Source organism: Rhinolophus hipposideros, assembly GCF_964194185.1.
Source record: "Rhinolophus hipposideros genome assembly, chromosome: 1".
Taxonomy (NCBI): Eukaryota; Metazoa; Chordata; class Mammalia; order Chiroptera; family Rhinolophidae; genus Rhinolophus; species Rhinolophus hipposideros.
Window position 1 is genome coordinate 19,204,616 of NC_138047.1, and position 27,033 is coordinate 19,231,648.

The window sequence follows — 27,033 nt, forward strand, 5'->3', positions numbered from 1 at the left end:
CCATTCTGTCCCAGTATGACCTCCTTTTAACTTGATAGCATCTGCAAAGACCCTCATTCAAAACAAGTCACATTCACAGGCTTCTGGTGGACATGATTTCAACCCAATACAGGAATTTCTGCAGCTTTTGACAACTTTCTCCTCTTTCGGAGTCACCATGCTTTGTCTTCTTTCTTCTTCCTTTTTCTTCGGGAGAAGTTCATGTTCCTTAGTTTTTATATCCTTTGATTTTTCTTCTTTGATTTCACCTCATGATTGCTCCAGCTGTGTCTCTGGCCTCATGGAATAACTGCTAACCCACAAAATCCTCCAGAAACTCCATCTGCAAATCCTTACAATCAGATGACTCCTGGGGCTCCCTCCTTGGCTGTGTTTTCAGAGAGGACGAGTGCTCTGATTGTAGTTTTCTCTCTTTGTGGGATAGTTACCTTTCATTTGCCTTTCGCCTCTGTCCCAGGAGAGTGGCACACACTTTTAGACTGTTAGGGAATTAACTGGTAAATGAAACCAGGAATTGTTGACTTTTAGTGGTTCTCATACCTGCCACAGTCACCTTTGGACAGCTTTGACCGTTTTAAGGATTTCTCATTCCTTTCCACCTCCACCCACCCTCCCCAACCTGAAAGTTTCTGTTCAAAATCCCCTTAATTAAGTCATTTGCATACCTCATAGCTCTGTCAGAATTGAGGCCTGTGTGTTTTAGAAAATATTGCAGCTTTGCCTTTGGTTGGATCTTCCCCTAATTCTCTGCTCTTAGTTTCTATTTCGCATCATACCTGCCCTACCAGAAGAGTCTTTGATAGCTTCTCCCTGTGACCCCACGCCCTCCACATATGCTGCCTTTCGGAGGGAGATCAGGCTAACCAGTGAGGCTCCCCTGAAGGTACTACAAAAGGGAACATTTTTATTTTTAAATTATAGAAAAATTAGTGAAGTATAACTCAATCATTTTCATGAAGCATGTGAGCACTACCATCCATAATGTTCAAAATATATTCTTTTACTGCAATTTGGCTTTTCAAGTTGTTTTTAATATTGACAGCTAATTTCTCAGGCATTTTCCTCTAAAATTAGAGGATAAGGACATGAAGATGTCCTCTTTGGGCCCGTTCTCTGTTCCTGTTCTTCCAGCCTTGGTGGGCCAGGTTAGTTCCAAGCTGGTAGCTCTCCTGGTGCTATCGGTTTGTGGAACATAGTTTCAGGAAAATGAAACACCAACTGTAAAGAGCTGACTGCATTGGAGCAATCATAGGGAAATACAGAATGTGCCTTTAAAACTCAGTGCCTCTGATTCCATTTAGCTGTTTCATTGACAGTTTGCTTTTATTAAAGCTTTTTCATTTAAAAACAACAACCCAAAGCCTTGAAGATAGAACGTATGTAGATTATGCTTAATATAAAAATTTTTTTAGAAAATTCCTTGTTTGTTTTCGACCACAGTAAAACTGTTAGCTGAATCCTTCTGTGAGAAAGATTTAAAATATCTTCATAAGTAAACAGGTTTAGCAACAGCTGGTAAGTTTTCCTTGTTATGAGTTCAATAGATCAACATGCTTCCTGCTGATAAGGTAAGCTCTTCCTCTCAGCTCATGACCGGGAGTTTGGAGGAAAATAGAATCAAATAGATGATCAGTTACCAGTGCTAAAAGTTTGGTAAAGATTAATTAAAACAGAACAACATACGATTCTCTTCCGGACGTTATTTTATTCCACTTCGTCTGATGTCTAATGATGTTACGATATTAGATTTTGTCAGATTTGCCTCAAATTAAATGAAAAAGATTTTTACTTTATTTGTTTATTTCAGGTTGCCATGGTGATGTTTTTGTCCTCAGTAGATGGACAGAACAGTAATGAGGGCAGTGTTTAGCGCTGCTATCCCAGTGCCTTAGGGCTGGAGTGCCCAGCAAGGCATGGAGAGAACATAGAACTGGGGTGCGGGGGCAGGGGGAGGCCCAGATCTGCTGTTCACTATGTGAGCTGCAAGTCCAGCAGCCTTCTTGAGCCCCACTTTGCTTACCCCTAAAATGGGCCTGACATGCTTCTTCTTACATACCTCATTGAGTAGTTGTGAATTTCAAATAAGGTAATGTGCTTATGAAAAACACTATGAAGACCTGTGAACTGCCATACAGATATGAATTATCTTTATTGTAGCTTAATGAACAATTGTTTTCTTACCTCTCGTCAGCTTTTCATGATGCTCTTCAGCTGCTTTGGTAATTCCTTTTCCAGCTCCAAATCTTTCTCTAATCTCATCCTATGTTTAGATAAACTCTTGTTAAATTACGACATACAGAATGTATGCAATGGTTATCATATGCAAGACATTTAGCTAAAAACCTTACTTTGGTTATTTCATTTAATCTGTGTAACAACCCTATGAGGTTAAATACTTTGTTACAGATGAAGAAATTCAGGATTAGAGAGTTTAAATTAGTTATCCAAGAAGTAACCCAGCCAGGGTTAGAATCTGTTTTGTCTTATGTCACAGCCTATGCTTTACTTGATATGTTAGTAAATTTCCAAAAGTTTTGCAACCTAACATGCAAATTCTGCAACTCTCAAATCATGTCATCTCCTCCATGAAATTCTCCTCTTTCCAATTGGATGCAAAGAGCTACTATCTATTTCTTCTAAATGTGTGTCCTTCAAAACTCTTTCTCATCACTCTATTGCCCACTTCTTAGTTAATGTTTTCATCATGTAATCATTGTCTTTATGTAGACCCCTGAAATTCTTTCCTAAGTCATTGTCCTCCATTTTAAATGAGTGAAGCCCAGTTATAGAAAAATGTCTCTATTTCTTTTATGTTTTATTATTCATTCAACCAGACAGGTACCATGAAGATGAAGAGGATATTGGGAGTCTGAACGTCACCTCCTATTTTATTTCCTGATAGCTATCAGTTGATATAACCTCTTTCATCTCCAGCTTTGCCTGTCCTCCATCTTTCTTTCCTACTTCTCTGACTCCCTGGTCACCCAGCATCACAGACAGGACTGACAATGACATGACTATTTTAAAGTTATCGAACAGCCTGAAAAACTGTGTTTTCTCAGTAGTTTCACTTGTTTTAATATTTGCAGATGTGTCTGTACCATTCTCTTACTCTAAATGAAATATAGACACCTGAGATTTTCCAGAAGCCTTGTTGTTCCCATCTCCAAAATGGGCAGATAGATTTATAAACAGATTTTCTTTTATGACTCCTTCAGGAAAAACTGCATTTTAACAAGAGATTGTCAAACCTAAACCCCGCACAAAGGGAGATTGTGCAGTGAACAAAACATTTTCTCCTGTTCCTGGCCCCCCAGAAATTTAAATTTAATAGGACAGTAAAATTTGGATACTTGTTTATGTTTATGAAAGGTTTCAGTATTAGACATCAGCAACACTGACAACAACTACATAGGTAAAGCAGCTTACCAAATACGTTTTTTGAATTCCACAATCTTTATTAAAAGTAAAATAAAAACAAATCTTGTCTCTACCACAGGAGGTATAGAAATAGTAAATCAAGTAAAATGAACAACTTTGCTGCCCAATAGGAACAAGAAATTGTTGATGAGGCAGAATTACATTGTTTAGCTTTTGATTCATTTCAGCATTTAGAACACATTTCTCTTCTTCAGAATTATACACAATAGGATTTTTGGATTATCTTGGTATTTCTTTTGACTGACAATGGGATAGTATGTCTTGATATAGGTTCTAAATCACTCTCCTATATTGTAACTGACGCCCTTTGCTGCAGCTAATTAAGTGGAAAACAATGCATACATACAATTCAAAAGACTCACAGTATACATTTTTATTATAAAAAACTACTTATGAATTATAATTGTTTGCTTTCATTTATAGTTTAAAAAGTTCAACTCTTGGTGTGAATGCATAATTTTTTATTTTTATCCACAATTGTACAATTCCAAATTCATGTTCTAATATTTCACTGTTGGCCTAATGATAGCTTGAATTTATGAAACAAGGCATCTATTAATTTATTACATATTTAATTTTTTTTGATTAATATAAATTTTCCTAATTTTGTTGTGAATGTTTCCTTTGTCACTAAAAAACGGCATAGGGAAACAGACATTATTTGTTTTTATTCAGTTTTTCAAATATATATTTTGACATATTTTCTTTTGCCTGATACCAAGTATGCATTTGTCAAATTATCCCAAAGTCTAGGAAAAAGTGATGCTATCCAAAGGAGGAAGTGATAACTGACTCAACACTCATCAAAATCTCTCATCTGTGGACCGGAAATTTGTACCAAAAAAGAATCATGCTAACTTTGTACTGCCAAAACTAACAAATTTAAAGATGTCTTTTAGCAACTCAACATGATAATTTATTTATTCTTCTTTGTAACTTACCACCAATTAACATGTAAAGGATAAAACATTTTAATGATTGTTTTTTTTTTCAAATCAAAACTTATCGACGTTACTCTTTGCAAACTGAAGGAAAGCACAAAGAATTTAATGATTTGCAGGAGGGCATGAGGTAATGGTACTTTTTATGTCAAAAAATGGATTTTTTAAAAACACATTAAATATACCTGGCTACTACAGCATGGTTTGTACTATGTATGACATATGCTCAACAAATATTTATTGAATAAATGAATGAATGGTAATTGGAAGTTAATTTTTATCTCTTTCAAAATTTAGAAATTCAAAGATGGAGGTAAATTTCTACCATAATTATCAAAATTAACTTTATTTTCCAGTACTTTATAGGTTTTTACCATAAAATATCACTAAAATAATTTATACTATTCTCATTTGATATGAACTTTTAAACGAAAGTTCTTACCTTCTTATATGTTAAACTTCAAAGGTAGTGAGATCATGAAGGAGAAAAAGAATGTTTCAAAGAGTTTTCAAGCTCCGACAGTTTTTCTCTCCTTCTCACAACCACACAGTATTTTTCACCAAAAGGGTGTCATTTTTAATAGTATTGGGATTTCTCCTTGGAAGACACACATAAGTGCTGTTGATGAGAAGAGAACATCACATACCTAAAAGTCAAATTTTGCTGTTTTCATAAACCTTGTTTATGTTTGTTTAAAATCTTAGGTAAAGTACACTGTGGGTGTTAAGAGCTGTAAGTGGGTAAATAAAATAAGTACTGTAATTTTTCAAAGCATCACTAAGTGCCAAGAATCTGATACTATCATTCCAGTTTTACAGTGACTAGTTAGTTAAAGAGTATTAGCATCCTGTTATTTGCAAAAGAATTTACAAGGAAACCTAAAACAATTGGAAAAGACAATGGAAAAATGTTGTGCAGATTTTTAGATGAATCAACTATGGTAAAAAAAAATAAATAAATTAGATTGTCTGGTGAACTGAAGCTAAATAAAAATGAAGAGAACAAATATCCAAGCTTCCATTTCCTTGTTCTCTTTTATTATGTTCTCTTTTAAATACTCTGGCCACAGAGTATTTTTCTCCAAAGATTTTTTTTTTCATTGGATTATTTAATTTGATACAACTGATCTTAAGAACCATAAAAGCTGAAGATGTAGGTTTAAAAAATTGGGGTAACTGAATGCTTTGCTTATCTATAACGTATTTTAGTAAAAGGTGCTATATGTTAGGATAATTTATATGGGCCACCACATTGCACAATCTTAGAGAGCATCAGTTGATGGAATACTCTGTGCCTGGTGCTCCCTGGATGTGTGCAGTGGTACTGAGGATATATACAACCTGTGCTGATTTTGGCTTCAGGAATATTTTCCATGTGTTGTTATGGTAAGAAAAATATTTTCTAATTTTTCATGGTACTTATGTTTTTTTAACATTCATCACAGTCTATAAACAATGTCCGTACGTCTAATTTTAAACAGCTTTATCTCAGGGCTTTAACCAGAAATAAAAGGCCATAGGAAAGATACTGACTTGGGCAACAAATTTAAAGTCTGAAAACATGGAGATTTTCAAATGGAAGCAGGAAACTGGCAACTCTAGATGGTAGCATGTTGAGCTGGAATCGTATTTCTTTACTGCTTCAAGATTCTTCTTAGAGTTCTCCACAGCTCTTTTTAGTTAAGTGGAGATTATGTATAAAGAGGTTTTGTTTGTTTGTTTGTTTGCTTGTTTGAACTTCTAAAAAACTTTTTTCTAGCTCATCATACAGGATAGATTTGCATAAGGTGGATAATAGACATAACCTCAACTTTAGTGTCTTACGTTTTAAGTTACAGTTGTTGAATTGAATTCATGTGAAAATGCACATATATTCATAACGGAGTTAGGAGGCACTATCATTTTTAAACATGAAAAGCCTTGATGCAGAATAAAAATAGGTGCTTGGAAGAATTTACCAACCAATAAAGAATATTCTGAAAAAATAGAAAAGAAGGCCCAGATATATTAGCAGAGCAAACAACGTTTTTTGTTTTTTGTTTTTAATCACCAACAATTGCTATTGGAAAACAAGATAAACTCCCTCTCTCTCTTTTTTCTTTCCTAATTTTGTCTTTAAAATTTGAGCCTTCCTTAAATTTTCCTTCTTCCATAAAGTTTCTCTCCCTCTGCGTTTTGAAATTTCTGTCTGAGTTCCTGCAGACTGAATCTGTAGAATGTAGGAATTAAATCCTTTGGCGTGGCCAGATCACCTGTACTGATGCCCTAACTCCACCCGTTACATGCCACGTAACCCGGGCAAGTCGTTCCGTCTCTGTTGACACTGATTTGCTCCTTTGGAAAATGTAGATAATCACACTACCTGTGTCACGTGGTTATTCTTAGTTTTCAAATCGGAAATACTCGTGAAACACATCTAAGCACTCAGTGGGAACAGTTTTTTGAAATGTGCCACATGTTGCAACATTTTCTTATTTGTGGTAATGATTTGCCTTAATTACTTTCTGGGGCATGATATATAAACACATATAAAGCATATGTTGTGGTATTTTCTATGCTTGTGTTTTTGTTTATTTGTTTATTTGGTGTTCTGATGTAAGTTCCCTTGGCCAGGGCCTACATCATTTACTTTGTAAAAATTTTTTTATTAATAGACTTTATTGGGTAGAGCAGTTTTAGGTTTACAGAAAAATTGAGCACGTAGTACAAAGATTTTCGATATGCTCCTTGCCCCCAGTTCCCGTTTTTAACATCTTGCGTGTCGCCACACACATCATTTACTTTTTCATAGACTATTTTTCAGTAGAGTCTTAGGTCCACAGCAAAATTGAATGGAAAGTAGAATTGCCATATACTGCGGTGCCCACACATGTACAGCCTCCCCCATTATCATCACCGCCCCCCCCCAGACTGGGACATTTGTTACAATTGATGGACCTACAGTGACATGTCATATCACCCAGAGCCCATGGTTTACATTAGGGTTCACTCGTGGTGTTGGACATTTTATGGGTTTGGACACCAGTATGGTATCATACAGAGGATTTTCACTGCCCTATAAATCTTCTGTGCTCTCCTATTCATCCCTCTCTCCCTCAATCCCCTGGCAACCACTGATCTTTTCACTGTCTCCATAGTTTTGCCTTTTCCAGAATGCCATCAACTTGGAATCATGCAGTATGTAGCCTTTTCAGACCGGTTTCTTTCCCATGTTAGTATGCATACACATTTCCTCCATGTCTTCTGTAGCTTGATAGCTCATTTGTTTTCAGTGTTGAATAATATTTCATTGTTTGGATAAACCCCCGTGTATTTATCCATTCACCTACATCTTGATTGCTTTCAAGTTTTGGCAATTCTGAATAAAACTGCTATAAACATCTGTGTGCAGCTTTTTGTGTGGACATATACATGTTTCTATTTCCTACAGTCTCTCGTACAAAGGTGGGGAATTTTAGCACTTATAATTCTAGATCTTAGGCCTGAAAGGACTTAGAAATAATGTATTAAATACAAGGAAAGAAACTGAAGACGGAGAGACATGGTGCTCACTGTCTAACACTGCTCACACAGTCCAGTGTACCCCTTACTATGATAATTCTTACCTAAATAAAGAGAAAAATCTAAAATATTTTGAAGACATCACCAAAGGGTTGATGTGGTAAGAATAAGGACTGAGAATTATTGTACCAAATGATATAATCAATATTTTTCTGTAAAAAGAATAAATTTAATAAGTTGTAGCCACAGTTTTTTTCCTCATTGTTTTATAACTGCTTAATTCTAACTTCATTCTAACTTTACGGTTTCTCTGCTAAATTAGGCATGTGCATTTTCAATTATCCTTGGTTCGTTGGATTTTTGAATTTTCCTCGGTGGCTGGTGCCCACTTTGGACTGACTGAGCCTCGCTGTTTTAACAGGTTGTGGTGCGGAATTGTCTGGGGCCGCTGGCTCCTTCAGCAGCCCTGGATACCCTAACCCGTACCCCCACAACAAAGAGTGTATCTGGTACATTCGCACAGCCCCTGGGAGCAGCATTCAGCTCACCATCCACGACTTTGATGTGGAGTATCACGAAAGCTGCAAGTTTGACGTCCTGGAGGTAGGAATTTGGATTGTTTTTCAGCATGTTCCAAAATTTGGGGTAGGCCTGGAAATCACTCCACAAAATCCCTCAGTTCTTTCCTGTGTTCAGAGCAGCGTTCTCTTCCTAGACGTTTTGATCAGTATCAGCCCTTCATGGGTGACATTTGCAGACAAATGGATTGACATCTCAGTTTGGGTTTCTCCACAAGCAATGCCTGAAGGACTCAGTGGAAGGCCGTTTAACCAGGAGGTGATGTGGGAAGCAGGTGTGAGAGAGGGTGCAGGAGGGAGAGCCACTGATGGAGCCCCTGTGGGCAACTTGGGCTTAATCCTGCTGGGAACCTCTGAGGGCCCTTGAGGATTGTACCCCAGAATCATCCTTCTAAGGATATTAGGCTGATGCATTGGTTCCCCCAGCTCTGGTCCCTACTGATGGAGGATTGTGCTGGGGATTGTTAACTACCCACACTTCCAGTCTGCTGAAGCTTCCTTGAGCAAGGTGATGGGGAGACAGACTGTAGACAAGAGGTGGGCACTGGGATAGGTCGTGGCAGTAAGCAGAGGAAGTGCCCACCGCACCTGCAGCTACAGCCTGAGGGGTTCCACGTGGTGCCAGGCACAAAATGCATCTGCTGCAGAAGGCTTTTAACCACATGGTAACTTAGTGTGAGGCATGTGAAGATAAGACTACTGCAACACTACTGCAAAGGCTTTATCTAAGATAAATAAGATGGCCTTGGAGGATCTAGTGTAATCAGCTTTTTATTGCAGGAATCTGGTCATCAGGATGTATATACCATGTTTTCCTGAAAATAAGACCTCGCCGAACCAGCAGCTCTAATGAGGGTTCTATTGTCTAGTAGAACTTAAACTCCATGAGGGATTAGTATTTGTGGGTTTTTTGGTTTTGTTTGTTTGTTTTGTTTCGTTTTACTGCTATACCCCTAGGGCCACAGAGTACTTGGCAAAACAGTAAACACTCAATTTGTACATACGGAATGAATGAAAGCATCCAAATCTCTGACTGACACGCCATAATAACAACACATCTCAGGTGGTTTATAAAGGGATTTTGACATCCATTTTCCCATTTGAATGTTCAATAATCCTATGAGGTAAGGGGGGATGGAGCAGATTTTGTCCCCATTTTGCCATTGTCAAAACAGAGGCTCAAACAGTTTAGTGCATTTTTCAGGGACAACAACGATAGTGAAGAGAAGAGCCATGCAGTGAATTCACCCACCATTCAACACGCCGTGTACTCGTAAGCCAGTAAAAGACGGTAGAGGTGAACAGTGCACAAGGTATCAAAATGAGGGACATGTACTTCATAGGGAACTTGAACACTTAGGAACTTTACTTGACTACAAAGCACGTTCTTTCCTTGAAAAGAAATGGGGTTCTCAAAGCATGCCCTCACTGAGTGGATGCAGGCACTAGGAAACGCATTTAGCAGCTCAAGTCTCTAAAGGAGGATAATGCTGCAGTAAGTGAAATCAGAGATAGAGCTGGTGAGTGCTTGGGTTAAAACCCAGAGCCTCATCTTCACGTAAGTGCTGCTGCCAAGTCAGGACTCCATCTCCAAAGAAGAGCGGTGTTTAAGGGGGAGAGAACAGAACGGCAACCAAAATTCACACTCACAGTACCCAGCAGGAACAACACTCGAATGTGGAATGTTCAAATGGTCTCTCTCTCTCTCTCTCTAGCAAGGATGTTTTACAGTTGCATAAAGCACTTGACAGTCACTCACAAAGGGCTGCAGAAGTCTTTTCCACAGTAATGTGAAATGTTCCTACCCTTCATTTTCATATTCCAAAGATCATGTGATCATGCCCACTTGGCAAATGTAAATGGGTTCATTGTGCTTTGGGCTGTTCCCAACAAACAGCCTTGGGGACAGAGCGACAAAACAGGGTCTCCAGGTGGCAATACTCAAGCAGGGTCCCGTGCCTGAACAGAAAGGGTGTGAGAAGAGGCTGGAGTCTGCTTGGGGCTCATTTTTATTAGGACAAGGTTGTCTCCCATGTTCTATTAAATTAGGGTTTGGAGGAATATTTTGAGGCCCTTAAATATTTTGGGAGACCTTTTTTTTTAAGGCTGAAATGTGTAATCTCCTTACTTTTTGTGCCAAAACCTTGGTTGACCTCTCTGCAAAGGCTCCAGTCAGGTGGAAAGTGCTGTAATAAATTTGTGCTAATGATGATCAAAGGAGTTTTTTCCATCCTTTATGCCATAGACTCTGATAACGTGTTAGCACGAGGTTTCAAAATCTGTTACCCTTGATGGGTGTGTGGCCTAGAAACATTACTGACTTTCTTATCCGTTCTCAGCCTGCACATTATCCTTTCCTGTTCTCTGCACAGCCAGGTAGGAACTCAGTGTCACCAGGTATTGGGCTTATCTGGACTTCACCAAATGTAACCAGGAGCCAGTATTTTTGTCCCTCAAAAGTCTGTGTCCAGTAAGTAGCCAGCTGCATTAAAGCAACAGCCGTTTGGTTACTCATAACCCTGGAATGCTGACTTGATTGTAACAATAAATGGAACTAACAGAGCAGAAAGAAATGTTCAAAACAGATTTAAACCATAGGCTTTGAAATGTTTTATATCCTAAGAATTTGCAAAAAACACATTTTTTAATCTCTGATCATCATACTGATTCTTTCCCCCAAAGTTTAGTCATACGCTGTAGTCGAATGAACCACACCCTGAAATTCTTTCCATCTTTTTCCCCTTTTGTAGAGTCATGTGCTAACTATTGGTTTTATTCGTGGAAGCCAAAAGTGCCATTCTATTGTGTTGGTCATGGAAACACTGGCTGGTTTTACTTCAGCCTCTGAGAAAAAGAGCCCGAACTGGCATAAAACAGAAAAGGAAATCCACTCCTCAGTGTAATAAACCTAGACAATTGCTTGGTGTGGCCCGTTAGCTCCCTCTGATCTCTTGGCGATGGTCTTTCTGCGAATCCAGCCCAGTAAGAGGGGAAGCAGAAGTGGCAGTGTTTATTCTGGAGGCTTCTAGGCCCGCCGACTCATACCCATTATGTTTGTGATCTCAAGGGGACCCATGAGCAAGGAAAACAAAGAATATTTTGCCGACGGGCAAGTTTTCTTTGTCAGGACTAAACCCTTGTGCCTGAAGCCCTCTCCAAATACGGGCTGCTTATTGGGCTTGGATGATTCGGAGCACATGCTGTCAGCTTCATGCTCGGAGGACTGTGCCCTGGAACAGGGGATAGGGAAATCTTCAAAATGGGAAAGGGCAGTAAACAAGAAGCGATCTTGATTTTTTGCATTTGCATATGTGTACGTGTGAAGGGCCACACGGGGCTCTTCCTAAAGTCCAGCTTTGGATGGGACTTGGGGGGCCACACAAACATTGCTCTTCCTAATAAGCATGAAGCGGTCAGCCTGCTTCATTCCTTTGCAATTACAGGCCTTGTGCTCAGCCCTCTGTGGAACAGCAGTTTCATTCATTTTGGCCTTTCCCGCATGGCTTGGGAAATTAATCAGACAAAGAAATCATTATAGATTCGAATCACATACTCCTCCCCAAAAGTAAGCATCTTGTTCTCACTCGCTCTCCCTAGAGAACACAGGAGTGTTTCCCGTCTCAGTCAGCAGCTGCCCCGAGGGTGGGCCAGGGCCAGGGGCTCTGAGGAATGGGGGGAAAGTAACCTGAGTTGGGAGAGCAGCACAGATGGGAGAGGTGGGAGGGCACTGCATACAAATCTCCCTGAGCGCTGCTTTCCTGCTTCTGATCCCAAGTATAGAATTATGAGCATATACGTGTGGGGGAGGGAGAAGGACCCAGATACCAATATGCCTGAAAACTGTTGCCCCGAGTGGTCTTTCTGCTACAAATTCAAGTCTGGCAAGACCTGAACCTAGGGGCTCAGTATCTTCTGTTTGATTCTTATTTTTCCCACATTCCCCCCATCTCTACCCTGACCCTCCAACACATACACTGGATAAGTAGAGCTCACTGGTGATTGAGAAACCTGTGTGTGACGTGTCCTGGAGGCCCAGCCTGGGCTAGACTTGCCTGCAAGATGCTGGATGTGAGACCAAGAGATCACTTGTTGAGAGGAATGTGTGTGTCACTAGGGTAATGGATCCCAGTCAGATAGATATTTGTAAATGGGAGGAGCCTAGGAGATTTGAAGACAAGTGAGAAGGATCTAAAGGGAACCGTCTTGGTACAGGGGCAGAGTGCAGGATGATTCCTGAGCAGAAGTCAGCTGCCCCTGGTCATGTTCCTATGAGTGGGCATGCTGGGAGAGGAACGGAAGGGTCTGTAGGGTTCCCTTCTTGAGGATACCACAGAAAACAATGACAGAGGTTTTCACTCCCTCTGAAAAAGCACAAATATTATATTATTATATTAAATGTTTAATCTTATAAAATATTCAGATTGCAAAGTAGAAAATCCTAAAACTATTGCCAGAAGTTCAGTAACCTTCAACAAACTTGATCTTCACAAACAAAATGGCTTTATGCTAAACCTATTCCTATGTGCTTAGAAGAGTTAGAAAAACAGATTTGATGCTGTGTTATCTGCAATGCCTCTGCCAAAGAAATCAGGAAACCCCATGAAGACATGCAAAAGAAGAAGAGGGGATATAGGGAAGATTCTGGAATAATTTATTCAGTTCAGCTCTACAGTTCTGGCTGATAGAATAAGCAACCATTCTGTGGGTTGTTGAGCTTGTGTGCTCCAGGGCAGAGGGAGTGCCTTTGAAAATCCATCTTAAGTTTATAGGTCATCCCCACCCAGGGAGGCTGAGATTTCATTCGGTCTGTAATGGTAATAAAATCCAAGAGCTAGTGGTAATCTGGGGAGAGGCTGTAATTGCTTGAAGATGTCTCTTAATGTAAGTCCTTTTTTTGGACTGCTCATCTTAGATCTATGGAGGCCCTGATTTCCACTCTCCCAGAATAGCCCAGTTGTGTGTCCAGAGATCATCTGAGAATCCCATGCAGGTCTCCAGCACTGGAAATGAGCTAGCAATCCGATTTCAGACAGACAACCTCATAAATGGGAGAGGCTTCAATATCTCATGGCAAGCAGTCCCTGGAGGTGAGTGAACCCACAAGGAATCACAAAGAACTGAAGTCGAGCCCTTGTTAAATTTCATGACATGATTGGCGAGAGGTATGAAAGCTGCATTTTGACAACTCTGTGACTTCCCAATGGCAAATACTGCTTTGGCATGTACTCTTCCCTAAAACATGGTAAAGTTTTACTTCTGAAGAGTTGCCGTATATGTGAACGCAAGGAACGTATGCAAATCATGGTGAGAGCAGAAGCAGGGAGATTGGTGAGACTCACCTCCTCTCCAAGGACTGGTGCCTGTTCACCAGCCTCAAACTGCCGAGGCCTCAGCAACGTGGTACATGACGTCATGCCTCCGTATAGACCTTTGGATTCTTGGCAAATGCCAACACTATAAATGTTACGTTTGTGAATTCCAAGGAATTACTACTATGTGTTATATAGTGACTTTCTGCCCAAGAACTTAGGCAGTCTAAGTAAATCAGTCTAAATAAATCACTTGCTGACTGCTTAAGTAAAAATTAATGCACAGAGTATTTTAGCAGACATTAACCTGTACAACTACTTATATTAGCTGCATTTATTGAATACATACTACATGCCAGGAGCCTTCCTAACTATTCTATAAGAATTATCTTATTTCATCCTCACAACCAACCTGTGAGGGAAGTTCATTTCATGCACTCATCAGACTAATGAGGAAGTCAAAGCTTGTAGAAGTTAGCGACTTCTAGAAAATGCCAAAGCAGAGGTACAACCCAAAGCTGGCTCGTAGCCCACTTCTGCCACTCTGAGGGACTACAGTAAGTATATCACATCTTTCCTAAAGTCAATGATGTATGAATTCAATGAGAATTATAAGTGTGTCTTATTTAGATTACCCCAAATGATTATCAATTATTAGAAAATAATACTGAATTTTTTCATTATTGGTTTATATCAACATCAATCCAAGAAATGTTGGGTCATAGAGGTAGACATTGACAGGTATTTGATAACATCATAAGAATTTAAAAAAATTTGAATAACCCACCAGGTCCAGAATATTAAAATTTAAAAGACAGATGCTAAATTATTTGTAAAAGCATGCACTACTGAATTATCAAAATTCTTGGAAGCAGATGTGTTATTCTTACAGTATGCTATATTTTTTGAGAACCATGAAAGACATTTTATGGCTAGGTGAAAACATGATTTCATTTGCACTTATTTTCAGTGTTTTTACTTTAATTTTTACTTTATTTCTTTTTTTTCCAATATTTTAAAAATAACTTTTGGCATCAATATTTAAAATATTTGAAATATCTTCTTAGTTCTTCTTCTTTGTTTTGTTGGGATGAATGAACTAATGGCAGATATCCAGGTCTTTAAAATGTGTTAGCATAGACTACACAAAATTGATAGTCAAAGTAGTATCTTGTACTATGCTAACCAGGTTATGGGGTCAAGTCTTATGCATCAGGGATTCTTCTCATTATTGAATTGGTTTCCCATCTACAGGTTGTGGTGGGATTTTCCAGGCTCCCAGTGGAGAGATTCATTCTCCGAATTACCCCAGTCCTTATAGGAGTAACACTGATTGTTCCTGGGTCATTCAAGTTGAAAGACATCACCGTGTTCTCTTGAACTTCACTGACTTTGACCTTGAAGCTCAGGACTCTTGTATTGTGGTAAGTGACACAAATTTCAAGCATTGTTAGAGTCGAAACTGGGTCAAAATATTGCCGTATGAGCATATTTAGTGACCATATTAGTTATGGATGTTTTCAACATCAAAGCACAGGAAACCCAACTATTGGCAACTTAAAATATAAAGACATTTATCTTTTTTACCTAAATGCAAGTCAGAAAGTAGATAATCTCAGGGTTTGTTTAGCAACTCAATTTCCGCTCTATCATTCTTAGTATGTTGACTTTTCATTTTGTATTTGTTACCTTATTGTTACAAGATGGCTGCAGAACTCTGAACACCCTGTACGAGTTCAAATCTGGTAAAGGAAGAGGAATAGTGTTAGTTGTTTCTATTTTGTATTTTATTATTATTATTATTATTCAAGAAAGAATCCTGCTTACATATCATTGGCCAGAATTGGCTACAAGAGAGATTAGGAAAGTATAGTGGAATGGATTTATCATAACTACTTTCAATCAATTACTATTGTGCTTCTGGTGGTTCTCACAGGGTTCTACATTTCTTGAGATCAGGATATCTGATCTATTTGAACAAATCAGTGTCTGATAGGACAGAATATATTGGGATATGGAGTAAAGGAGAAGGGATATGGCTATCAGTTGGTTAGATGACAAAAAGGTTCTGTTACTGACATCAACTTTAATATATTCTCACCTGTAACTAAAGCTATATGGTTAATGTAAATGCAAATGAGGTTGTATTATTTGCAGATTTTCTTTTTAGTTTGAATTTAATTTCTTTGGTTATCTAATTTTTTTTAACAAAATGTCTTCATCTTTCATTTGTATTTTGAAACATTTCATTCAGATGTAAACCACATATAAAACACTTCATTCAAACACAAACCCCAACTGGCTAGCTTTTAAATTTAACTTAAGAAAACTCAAATGTTGTTTCACGTTTTTCAAAGTAGCCCAGTCTTAATGGTATAATTCCCAGCATTATTTTATAAGATTAAATCATTAACGTACTAAAAAGTTCAGTTGAATTATGACTGTGTATTCATCTACAAAATGAGTCTTTGGAGTCTAAATTAGCAAAGCATTATACAAACTTAAGGTGTAGGATATCGACCTTCCGTAACGGTAACTGAAACCAACTCTCCTGACAATGACCGTTGTCAAAATTCGGGATGATCTTTAAAAACATCTGCTAAAGTACAACACTAAACTCACAAGACACTGTGAGATTTCTGAGTTAATATTGGCGAGATTTGAATCTAGTAGTTAGAACTGCATTTGCCCATAGGGCATTTGCTGATCCAGACGTTAGTTAGCAGCACTGCTGAGAGGCTCTCGTGGCAAAAAGGAGCAAAGTTTGAGTCCAAGGTCCCAGTAGAATGGTGGTCCTGGAAACCATCCTGAATCCTAGATAAAGTAAAAGTAAAACAGCCTTCTCAAAGACTTCATCCCAGCTTCGAGTCACCCCCAGATCTGAAGCCCTGGAATAATGAGTGCAACCCTGTATAACTAATGTATTCATGCTTTGGATATTCAGCAAAAGCAATTTCAAATCTTCTTCTAAGGGATATAAAATCATCCCACACTCATTATGACCAAAAATTTTCATATGCAATCGCCAGGGCACTATCAAAGATGTTCATGTGCATAAGACAATATAACATAAATGAGATACCACATTAATAACAGACAGTGCAAACAGACATACTAATAGGGCAGATGTTAAAATCACCAGGCGCAGCTTGGCAATCAACTATGGTTTCTAAGCTTATGTAGGGAAAAGTAAAACGTAAAACTTTCAGCAAGGACTGCCAACTATAAAAAGTGATATTGCAAAGATGAAAAAGAACTAACTGAACATTTTAGAACTGAATAAATACAACAGCTGAAATTAAATTCTCAGTGGAAAGGGTTTTTTTTGTTGTTGTTTTTTGTTTTGTTTTGTTTTGTTTGGCATAAGTGACAAATTGGACAGAGATGCAGAGAGAAAGGGTGAACTGGAAGATAAGTCAGAAGAATCTATCTGGAAAAAAAGCCTCGATAATCAAAAGGATAAAAAATACAAAAGAGAGGTAAAGACACATATAAAACACATGTAAAAGATAAAATGGTAATCCCACAGGGAACAGAGAGATAAATGCAGCAGAAGCGATATTTCCAGAGCTAACGACTAAGACTTTTTTAAAACTGATGAGAGACATCAGTTTATAAAAACAAGAATCCCAAAGAACCCAAACAGCCAAGAAGGATAAATAGAAAGACATCCTTATCTAAAAGAGAAAATTAAAGATAAAGAAAAAAAATGTTAATAATCAGTTAGGGGAGTGGATGTGTGGAGAACAGGTTACATTTTAGGAAGTGGCAGACTGAATACTGAGTTTTCAATAGTGATAATTGGAAGCAAAAATGACAGTGGGATGTTATTTTCAGTTTCAAGAAAGAAAATAACTACCAACCAGGCACTCTGTAGTCTCCTAAAATAGATTTTACAAATGATGATAAAATAAAGCACTGAAACAGAAGAGGGGCCTTCAAGAGAAATTTGGAGCAGCCAGGGACAAATTGTCGTCCTCCTGTTTTGCCTGTGGTGGGCATTTCTTTATCACTTGCTCCCTCCCCTTGTACGGTGCCAGGTACAGTTTCTTCTCTTTGGTACAGTCTATATAATCCATAGAATTCAACATTCAAAGAGGTGTGTGAACACAACAAAGCCTAGGTCAAAGTCACACCCAGCGTGGCTGCAATATTTCTCTCCTGTGGTTATAAGTAGGATTTTCCACCTACCTGGTGGAAATATACAGCCTGAGTGTTCTATTAAATACTGCTGCCATATCTCAGCATGAAGCTGGGCTTGCCATAAACTGTAGTGAGAGGGAACAGATAGGAGGAAGTGAAACATCAAATATCACCTGGTCATAGGCATGGGGACAGAAAATCAACCCAAAGACAGGTGCTGGGACTAGTCCAGTCTGGCAGATAAGGTACAGTGCAGAAAGTCATTGTATAAACAAAGTGTCGGAATCAGGGACTCTCGTATGGAGCAGTTGGAGTATCCTCACCAGTGGGCAGATGATGCTTTCAGAAGCAGATGTCACTAAGCACTTGAGCAACACATTGATATGAAAAGTGAGACACCACAGTGCCATGGTTAGGAAATCTAACTCTGGTCGAGCTGAGCCTGGATTCTGCCATTTTCTAGCTGTGTTGCCTGGGAGCAAGTTACTCCCTGGGTTTCAGTTTCCTGAACTGGGAAATGGGGATAGTAAGAGTCCTTGTGTCACATTGGTTGTTGGGATATTTGAGATTATGTAAGGGACCAACCTATCCCATAGAAAGTCCCCAATTTGTACTTGCCAAAATTATAATGATGCTAACGGTGAGTGCCCTCAGACGTGTTCAACCCTGAAAGAGGAAGGAGGTGTGGAATCACTAACAGGGGCGGCAGCCTTAGGGCCTAGGGCTTCCGACCTGTGATCTGGGCCTCATGGTCTTCAGTAAAAGAGCCTACTTAGGAATCCTCATAGCATGGAGACTAGCATTCAGTGTACTTAGGACTCAATAAACTGTAATAGGAATCATGAGAAAACAGAGGGGTGATTCCTTTGGGCCTGGAAGCCCAGGAAAGTTTCACACTGAGGATGACATTTAAGTGGCAGGATTTCAGTAATAGAAATGGGGTAGTGGAGGCTTCAGGGAAGGAATAGAGGACATTGTGCACAGAGGTATGAGCATGCACAGACATCTGGCAATAGGAAACGATGGTGTTGTGGGTAGGGTGTAGCTATGTGTTGGAAAGCATGTGGACACCAAGGGTCCATAGAAGACATCCAACTTGCACAAACTCTTTTATACTCTGTGAAACATTTGAAATTATCCTGCAGATAGTATGGGGTTGATGAAAGTCTTCTGTAAAACAGAGGAGTAATGTACTCAAACCCATGTTTTACAATGATAACAGACAGTTGTTATAACATGGTTGGTAGAGAAAGAGAAAGGTGGTAGAAAGGCTGTTTGGGAAGTGATGGAAAAATCTTGGGCAGGCGATAGAAAGAAAGTCCATATTGGAAAACTCTTACGGTGGTATAGTCAGCAAAACTTAGCGGCTGATTATATGGTAGGGGTGGGCTGGGTGATAGAAACGGAGGAGTCTTGAAGAATGGCTGATCATTAGCCATTAACTAAGAGAGTAAAGGGGTAGACTACTGCATGTGGGAACTTAAGTTTGAAGGTCTACACTATGTCCCTTCCAGACTTCAATGCATGAGTTCAGTGTTCTAGGTAGGGTTTGAGCTGGACATACCATTTGAGGATAATAAGTGGTCTCTTATAAGAGTATTTTGTAACGAGAAAAGGGCCAAGTAAACTCTTTGCAAAACACCCCCATTCAGGGGCAGACGGAGAAACAGAGGAAAAGGAGACTGAGGAAGGATACTCAGCGAGGTAGTAGGAGAACCGGGAGAATGGTAGCATAGATTGAAACAAAGCGCCTGGATTCGGTCTTTGATGAGCAGGATTGGCATGGGAAGTAGTGGAAGACTCCACTTCACAATAGATTAAGAGGTGCAGGAGCATCTTAGTTTTTTGCCAGAATTATGGAAGTGAATGGTAGAGGGGGATAAAAGGTTATAACCTATGGGTCAGACAAGATCGATGCAAAGTTATTTTTTTAATGATGGAAGATCTTGCTCATGTTGAGAGGGCAGGGTGCTGGTGGAAAAAGAGCAGCCGAATGTAAGAGATAAACAGAATAATTGATGAAGCCATGTTATCAGGGCAGAGACTTAAAGAAGAGAGACTGGTCCTATAAATTTTATATTTTCATAATGGGAAATTGCAACACATGCCCGAGCATAAGATTTTTTTTTTCTGATTGCAAATTTATTATATTGAAAATTGCATAAATCATATACAAGGTAAATCATTTTTGTTTTTTACAATTTATAAATCACCTTCACAAAAAGGTAAAGTGATGTGAAAAAGGACTGTTCAGGTAAATTGGGGTAGAGGGCTGCTGTGTATAGTTGCCAAGTGACCTTAGTTATGGGGATGGGAGGTTGGCAGAGGTTTGCAGCCAGGCGGGCCACATCTTGGCTGCTGGTGAGGCAGGCAGCCTGGCTCCAAGTTCTAGTTAGTTGTCCAGGAGTTCATGAAGGCAGGCATTGAGGCACCAGCCACCTATCCGTTATAGCTAGACAGACACTGCGTGTGAAACGTACCCTAAAGTCCAATATCTTACACAATATCTCTGCAGTTTCAGTTTGTACAAAGCCCGTCATTCATCCTGGAGACACACAAGTTAATTTCTTGGTCCTGTTGCTTACACAGAGTCATTAGCAAAGAGAAAAATAGCTGCCAGTGATGCTGCCAGATAATGTCCGCGTTCATGCGATTTTTAATAGAGCTCAAGTTTACTATTTAACACCAAGGTAAATTATGTGTGGATGGGACCAGCCACCGTGTTTTATAAAACTCCTATAACAGTTTGGAGTTGGGTTTATGGGTAGAAAGAGGAGGACACGGTGGGAGTTGAAGAAATGGACAGTAAGATTAGGCGATGTCAGCTGTGGGTTCATTCCGGAGGTCACCTCTCTGAGCCACCCCTCAGGTAGGACAGTCACTTTACAGCCCACTTTCTCCACAGGAGACAGTGCTCTTCCTGTAGTTGGCCTAGTCCCCAGTGGTCCCAAGTGGGGGCAGGTGAACCCAGAGGCAGTCCCAAGCCATCACTCTTGCTTTCCTGGACCTGAAGGCAAAGTTCAGCAAGTGGATGAGGATTTAAAAATGGAACAGTAGTACACAGCCTCCACCCCTTCTCGTATAACCCCCAGCAGCAGTCTTCGTATTTCAAAGGCATCAGTCTGTGGGATGCATGAATTACTAATAGATGTGTGGCTGAATAAGTGATTCTTTTTGTCTCTACTCCTGCAATGATCACTGGGAAATTGCAGATGACACATTGGGACTATGCTGTGCAGAGTCCACTCCATGGCACAATTATTGATACACAATCTCACTATTTAGAGCCACATGAGGACTTAGATAATATCGCAGAAGTGCCTTTTCTAGAATTGCATGTTGCTGTAATGAAAAAAGAGAGAAACTGGATTTTCTGATTTCTATTGAAAAAGTGATGGCGTCCCAGGGTGCGAATCAGAAAGCTGGGCTGGCACTCAGGTTTCGACTCATTTGATGATGTGTTTGCTCAGTCCCTTTGAGTGGTCAGTGTAATGAACCTCCGGCTCTCCTGAAGGACACATGATGCGGCATTCTTGCCAAGGCAGCAAGTGGGACCCCTTGGCTGGGCATGACCCTGTACAGTCAGCGCGAAAATGGCTCCATTCCTCCTCCTTTCAGGTAGGCTGAGTTTTAAAGTGACTTCCGGCAGACAGTTTACTGGCTTAATTAGAGTCTTTTTTCTGAGCCTCAAATTCGTATAGGCCTATAGGTTCTTATTGATCTCTGGGAAATGCTGGCTGTAGCTCAGTGTGAGAGCGGGGAGAGCCGTGAGTTGAGTAGCCCCGCTGGCCCCTGGAGACTCCGACCTCTGATTTCAGCATCCTCTTTGCTCAGCGCAATGGAATGTCGGCCTTGTGAGAATCAGCAAGAAACTGATAAAAGCTAGCAGACCACAGTCCAGATCCAGCCTCTCATTTGGGGAAAACATACTCTAGGCCCAGCGAGGCTAGTACAAAGGAAGGGCACACGGTGAGTAACTGTTTTCTTTTCTGAAATTCTCTGTACTGATGTAGGAGAAAGAAAGCAAAGTGTCCGATTTGAACTGAAGAAAGCCAGAGGCCCCACCTAAAGCTGCAGTGTCTGTTGTTATTCACATTATTTGACAACACGGTGCAGGGTGGAACAGGGCAAACACAGAATGCACTTTCCACATTTTGTTTTCTTTTTCCAAGACACTACCCATGATGTGTTTCCTTTTAAAACACTGATCATTTCCAAAGCAGAGCAAACAGACACAGGAATAATAGAACTCAGTGCTTCAAAGAGACAGTGGAAACAATTCTTCCTTAAATATTTATTGTTGTACAAATAAATCCAAGACAGAAATTAATCTCTTCCTCCTCCTTCCTCTTCTCCCTCCCTCCTCACTGCAAAAATGTAGTTTCCACTTGATAATAGAGGATGAGCTCTGCTGACCTCTTCAAAATGTTTCATTTGTGACTTGCTTTTGGTAACATGCTTAGCCATGTTGCATTCCGGCACCAAACTGGTCACCAAAAGCTGTGCCGATACTTTCCATCCTCAAAGCAAAGAATAATGGAATGGAAGCCACAGTTCTCCATCTGTGGACACAGGCTTTGCTTTGTTTGCATGTCAGCTAAGAATCGCCTTAAATGCTTGTTTATTTGTGAAAAAAAAAATGAGCTTCTTGGATTTTTCTTCATGTTAGCTTTGGAGTTACTGCTTGGAACAACTGCCAATCATTAGATTAGTCTCCTGTAAACTTGGAAGACGGAGAGCTATAATGTAGAAGAAAGAAATAGAACTGACAATGTCCTGACATGAGCTGTGGGGCTGTGAATTTAACTTGGTATTTAATTTCAGACGAGCGTAGCTGGAAAATATCACTTACTGCGGAAACCAATGCTTCCTACTTCCCCTCCCCTAAGAAAAGCTGCTATCATGAGTAATACTTTCATTTCCGTCCTCACATTTACGACTTTAAGAGCTTGAGTAATTTCCTGAGGGATCCCTCTCCCTGTGACTGAATATGTCCTCTATCTTAGAGCAGTTCACATTCCCAAATGGAAATTCCATCAGCAGCTGTGCCACCATATGTAATACGTGAAAATATTTCATAGACTCTCATCCTCAAAATTGACTTTGCTCCCTGACGGAAATGATCTTTTCTGCACACTAAATATCTTATCCTCCACCAACACTTTTTTTTTACACTGATAAGCATTAAGGCAATCCTAAGCAGTAGACATGTGTTGCAAGGAATTTAAAATGAAGTACAGAGTCAAGACCCATTTGAAAGCTGAATTAGGCCAGGAGCGAGGTGAAAAAGGAGACCGTGCAAGACCAGACAGTTAGTTTGGGGTTATACCAGGAAAGGACGAGGAGTGGATTTATACCTGCATCCAGGAACAGATCCAAGTTTAGGAATCCCAAGTTTAGGTTTAGTTGGTCCCAGACACTGTGCCCTTTGTTACCCAGTCCACTAACTTAGCCACGCTGGGAATGCCGAGCATGTCCAGGGCATGGAATGCATGACAGGTGCCAACCATTCCGACATCCACGGGGGCCCCAAATAAGACTTTCTAAAATGCCACCAAGGATGCTTTATTGCAGGTCTGGACATGTGAGAGGAGACTTCCATTTGTTCTTGAGAGCTCCTGTGGTTACCTTTCTAGGAGACCATGAATATCCCACTTCGCTTCATAGAATCATGGTCTCTCATTATTTTCAATAAATAATACTTGGTTTTATCTTTTCGGTTGGCTTAATGATAATCCGTGTCAGAGGGACGTGATCCAACGGGTACTGGTTGTACACTACTCAGTGTACAACTGGCAGCGAGTCACTTCTATGTTTTCTGACTGCAAAGTGGAAGTGTAAGAAGGATTGCAGCTTTAAAACTGTATTTCAAGCATTGATCAGTATCTGGTACAGATAATGTTAGCTGCTACTCCTAATTTTTCTATTACTACTACTCCTTCTATTACTACTCAGACTAGGTTAAAGGTCTTCACTTACCTTTTTCAAAATTGTGAACCTTAGGTGCACAGGATGGGATTCGTAATCCTCAGTGCATTGCTAACTATTCTCATTAGTTCATAAACACATTCATTTTATTTTATCTTAAAGTATTTTTAAACCTTAAAATATATTATATATATATAATACTTTTTTTCACAAATTCTTCAATGTATCATCTCAGTGAAGTTTATCACATCAAAAGTGTATTATTTTGATACCTTCTAAAAGGTTCACAGTGCTGAAAATGAAAATAAAAGTATACTCATATTCATTCATAATTTACGTGGAAAGCTCAACTCTGAAGCTAAGGGGAAGCATTGTCTTTGGGGATTCTAAAGTACTTTGTATGTCTTGCTTTCAAATTAAAATAATTTCTTCTGACTCCAATTTATAATAATTTTAACCCACACATTTAATTGGTTTATTTTCTTTCTGAGCATAATGAAAATTTATAAAACAAGAAGATAGAAGCATCAGTAGAAATATTCCAGTCTCCCACCTACTTTCCAACAATCTGAGGGAATATATTCCAGTTTTTAGAAGTGAAAATGCACTCATTACTGAGGAAGCTACTGTTCATTTTCCCCCTTCAGTCATGTGCTTTGGGCAGTAAGTGGTGACTGTTTAGTAAGTTATCACGAGTCAATCAGCCAGGGGTTTGATCATAGGGGAGGAGGCTGCGGGAGGAAGTGCCATGCGCTGCCTCCCTGTCAGGCGCTTGCTCTTCAGTTCCCAAGAAAAGTGTCAGTGATGGCTCGTCTTTATTTGGTGCAATCTTAAAAAGTATTGGAACACTCAACTTTCCTTTGGTATTGGATTTCACGTTTTACAAAGAACACACTTCACAGTGGCAGTTGTTTGGAGACTGAATTGAAGGGGGCACAAATTTAGGCAGGGAGAATTTCAGGCTGCTGTGGTGACTTAGGCACAAGGACACCAAGAGGAGACCATGGGGGGGAGAGGAGAAGAGGCAGGAAGGGATCCAAGCGATACACCAGAGAGAGACCTGACAGAACACCAGGATCCACTGGATTGGGGAAATAAAGGAGAGATCTACAATGGCTGAGCAATTGGGTATATGGTTCTGGCATTTAGTGAAGCAAGAAATGAAGGTGAAGGAGGAATTGGGGGTAGGGGGGAGATGACTTCAGTCTGAAGGTTTATGGAACCATACAAGCCCTGAGGTGTGGAATGCCATTGGATATACAAGCCTGAAGCTTGGAGAGATAGCTAGTACAGTTGTAGATGCTGGCCAACTGACAAATATCTTGGAGGTCTTCAAATAGAAGCATAGTCGTTTAACTTGATGCATTCTCAGGCAGCGAAAGGCCAGATTTAGTGGTATTACTATCCATCTGGCTTAGTTCCTGCAAGACTGTTACATGACTAGCATCTTGTCATGTCTCTGTATGTGGTCGTTTACATGTCTGACTGGCTGAACATTTAAACATTTTAAATATACAAGTTCTTTAAAAATTTTACGTGCTCCTCATATTACATTTTTAAAGTACAGAAAGCAAAAAATAAGAAATCAATGCCCTCCATAATACTGCAGTGCAGAGACAAGTAATTAAAATCATTTCCTGTACAAGCATACATATAAACATACACGTGCACACTTACACACACATAAACATAGACAGTTAAGGTAATACTGCATGTAATTTTGTATCCTACCTTTTTCACATAGTATTATTTAATATATTTATTCTTAAAAGTAGGTTCTTTGGCTATGTAATCAATTATATGGCAGACCAGAATTTAGTTAACCATTAGCTTATGATTGACCACTTAGATAACTTCTGGATTTTTTTTCTTATGGTAATAATGCTATGAAGAGCATATTTATATGTGAATTTTAGCTTTGTTTCCTATTATTTCTTTAAATAGATTCTCTTTTCATTATTGAAAACTCTATTATGAAATATTGTAAGTATAGCCTAAACTTAAATGCATGCATATAAAGTATATAATGAACAAAACATTTCACTGACCAGACTTGCCACACCTTAATATTTTGCCATATTTGCTTCAAGTTTTCTGTTTTTGTTTTTCCTAAGAAGAAATAAATTGCTGAAGAGACAGTGGAGACCCATGTGTGGCCCACACAGATATCATTCCCTGCCCCTATCCCAGAGGAAGCCACTTAGGAGAATTGGGGTTCATGATTCCCATGGCTATTTTTTTATTAAAGTATGCTTGACATACAATGTTATATTAGTGTCAGCTGTACAACATAGTGATTTTACATTTTATACCTTATATGATAACAGCAGTAAGTCTAATAACCATGTGTCACTGTACAAAGTTATCACAGTATTACTGACTATATTCCCTATGCTATACATTACATCCCCATGACTAATTTATTTTATAACTGTGTGGAGAAGTGAAGAGACAGAGAAGAGCTGCTCACCCAGGTATCCATTTCTTGCCGCTGTTAAAATTCAAGCTCTCTGTCTCTTACTTCTTCTTCTTCTTATGGCTGTTTTCCCTTTTTCTCTACCCCTTGTTAAGAGAAAGTTGGAATTTGGAACTCTTTCCTTCATTTCTTCAAAATACCACACACTTGAGACTCTTTTGTGTAGTAGACTTTGACTAAATATTTTAGGCACTGGCAGGTGGTAACTGCAAAAAGCAGGCTGGCAGTTGAATTAAACTGTAATATCAGACTTCCTTGTCTTTAAAAATCCACTGTCCATTCCTTCCTCAATCCCTTACTTTACTCCCCTTGTATTAGTTATCTTTTGCTCCATAGTAAATTATCCCAAAACTTAATGGCTTAAAACAACAGTATTTCCAGTTTCTGTGTCAGGTATCCAGGTGTGGCTTACCTGGGCCTGTCCTAGCTCACTCATATGGTTGTTGGCAGGACTGAATTCCTTACAGACCATTGGCTAGAGGCCTCCCTCATCTCCTTGCCATGAAGACCTCTCTATAGAATATCTCATAGCACAGAACTTGCTTCATCAGAGGTAGCAAAATAGAGTGCAAGAGACAGTGCCAACATGAGGGAGAGTGCTTGCAAGATGGAAGAGTCCATCTGTCACAACCTGATGGTGGAAGTGAAATCCTATTTTTTTGGCTGTAATCTATGTATTACAAGGCATGAATCATTGGAGCCAGGTCAGAGGTTGC

The 27,033-nt window shown here is 39.5% G+C and overlaps 1 protein-coding gene across 1 annotated transcript in view; it reads left to right on the forward strand.

Moving 5' to 3' along the window:
- The window catches only part of LOC308498989 (cubilin-like), a gene marked incomplete at its 5' end in the record, with an annotated part of 216,957 nt that overhangs the window by 72,330 nt on the left and 117,594 nt on the right, over window positions 1-27,033 (forward strand). The window contains 3 exons of the mRNA XM_081051777.1: window positions 8,305-8,486; window positions 13,374-13,548; window positions 15,025-15,194. Of these exons, the coding sequence (XP_080907903.1) occupies window positions 8,305-8,486; window positions 13,374-13,548; window positions 15,025-15,194 (527 nt within the window). The remainder of the gene's footprint in view (window positions 1-8,304; window positions 8,487-13,373; window positions 13,549-15,024; window positions 15,195-27,033) is intronic.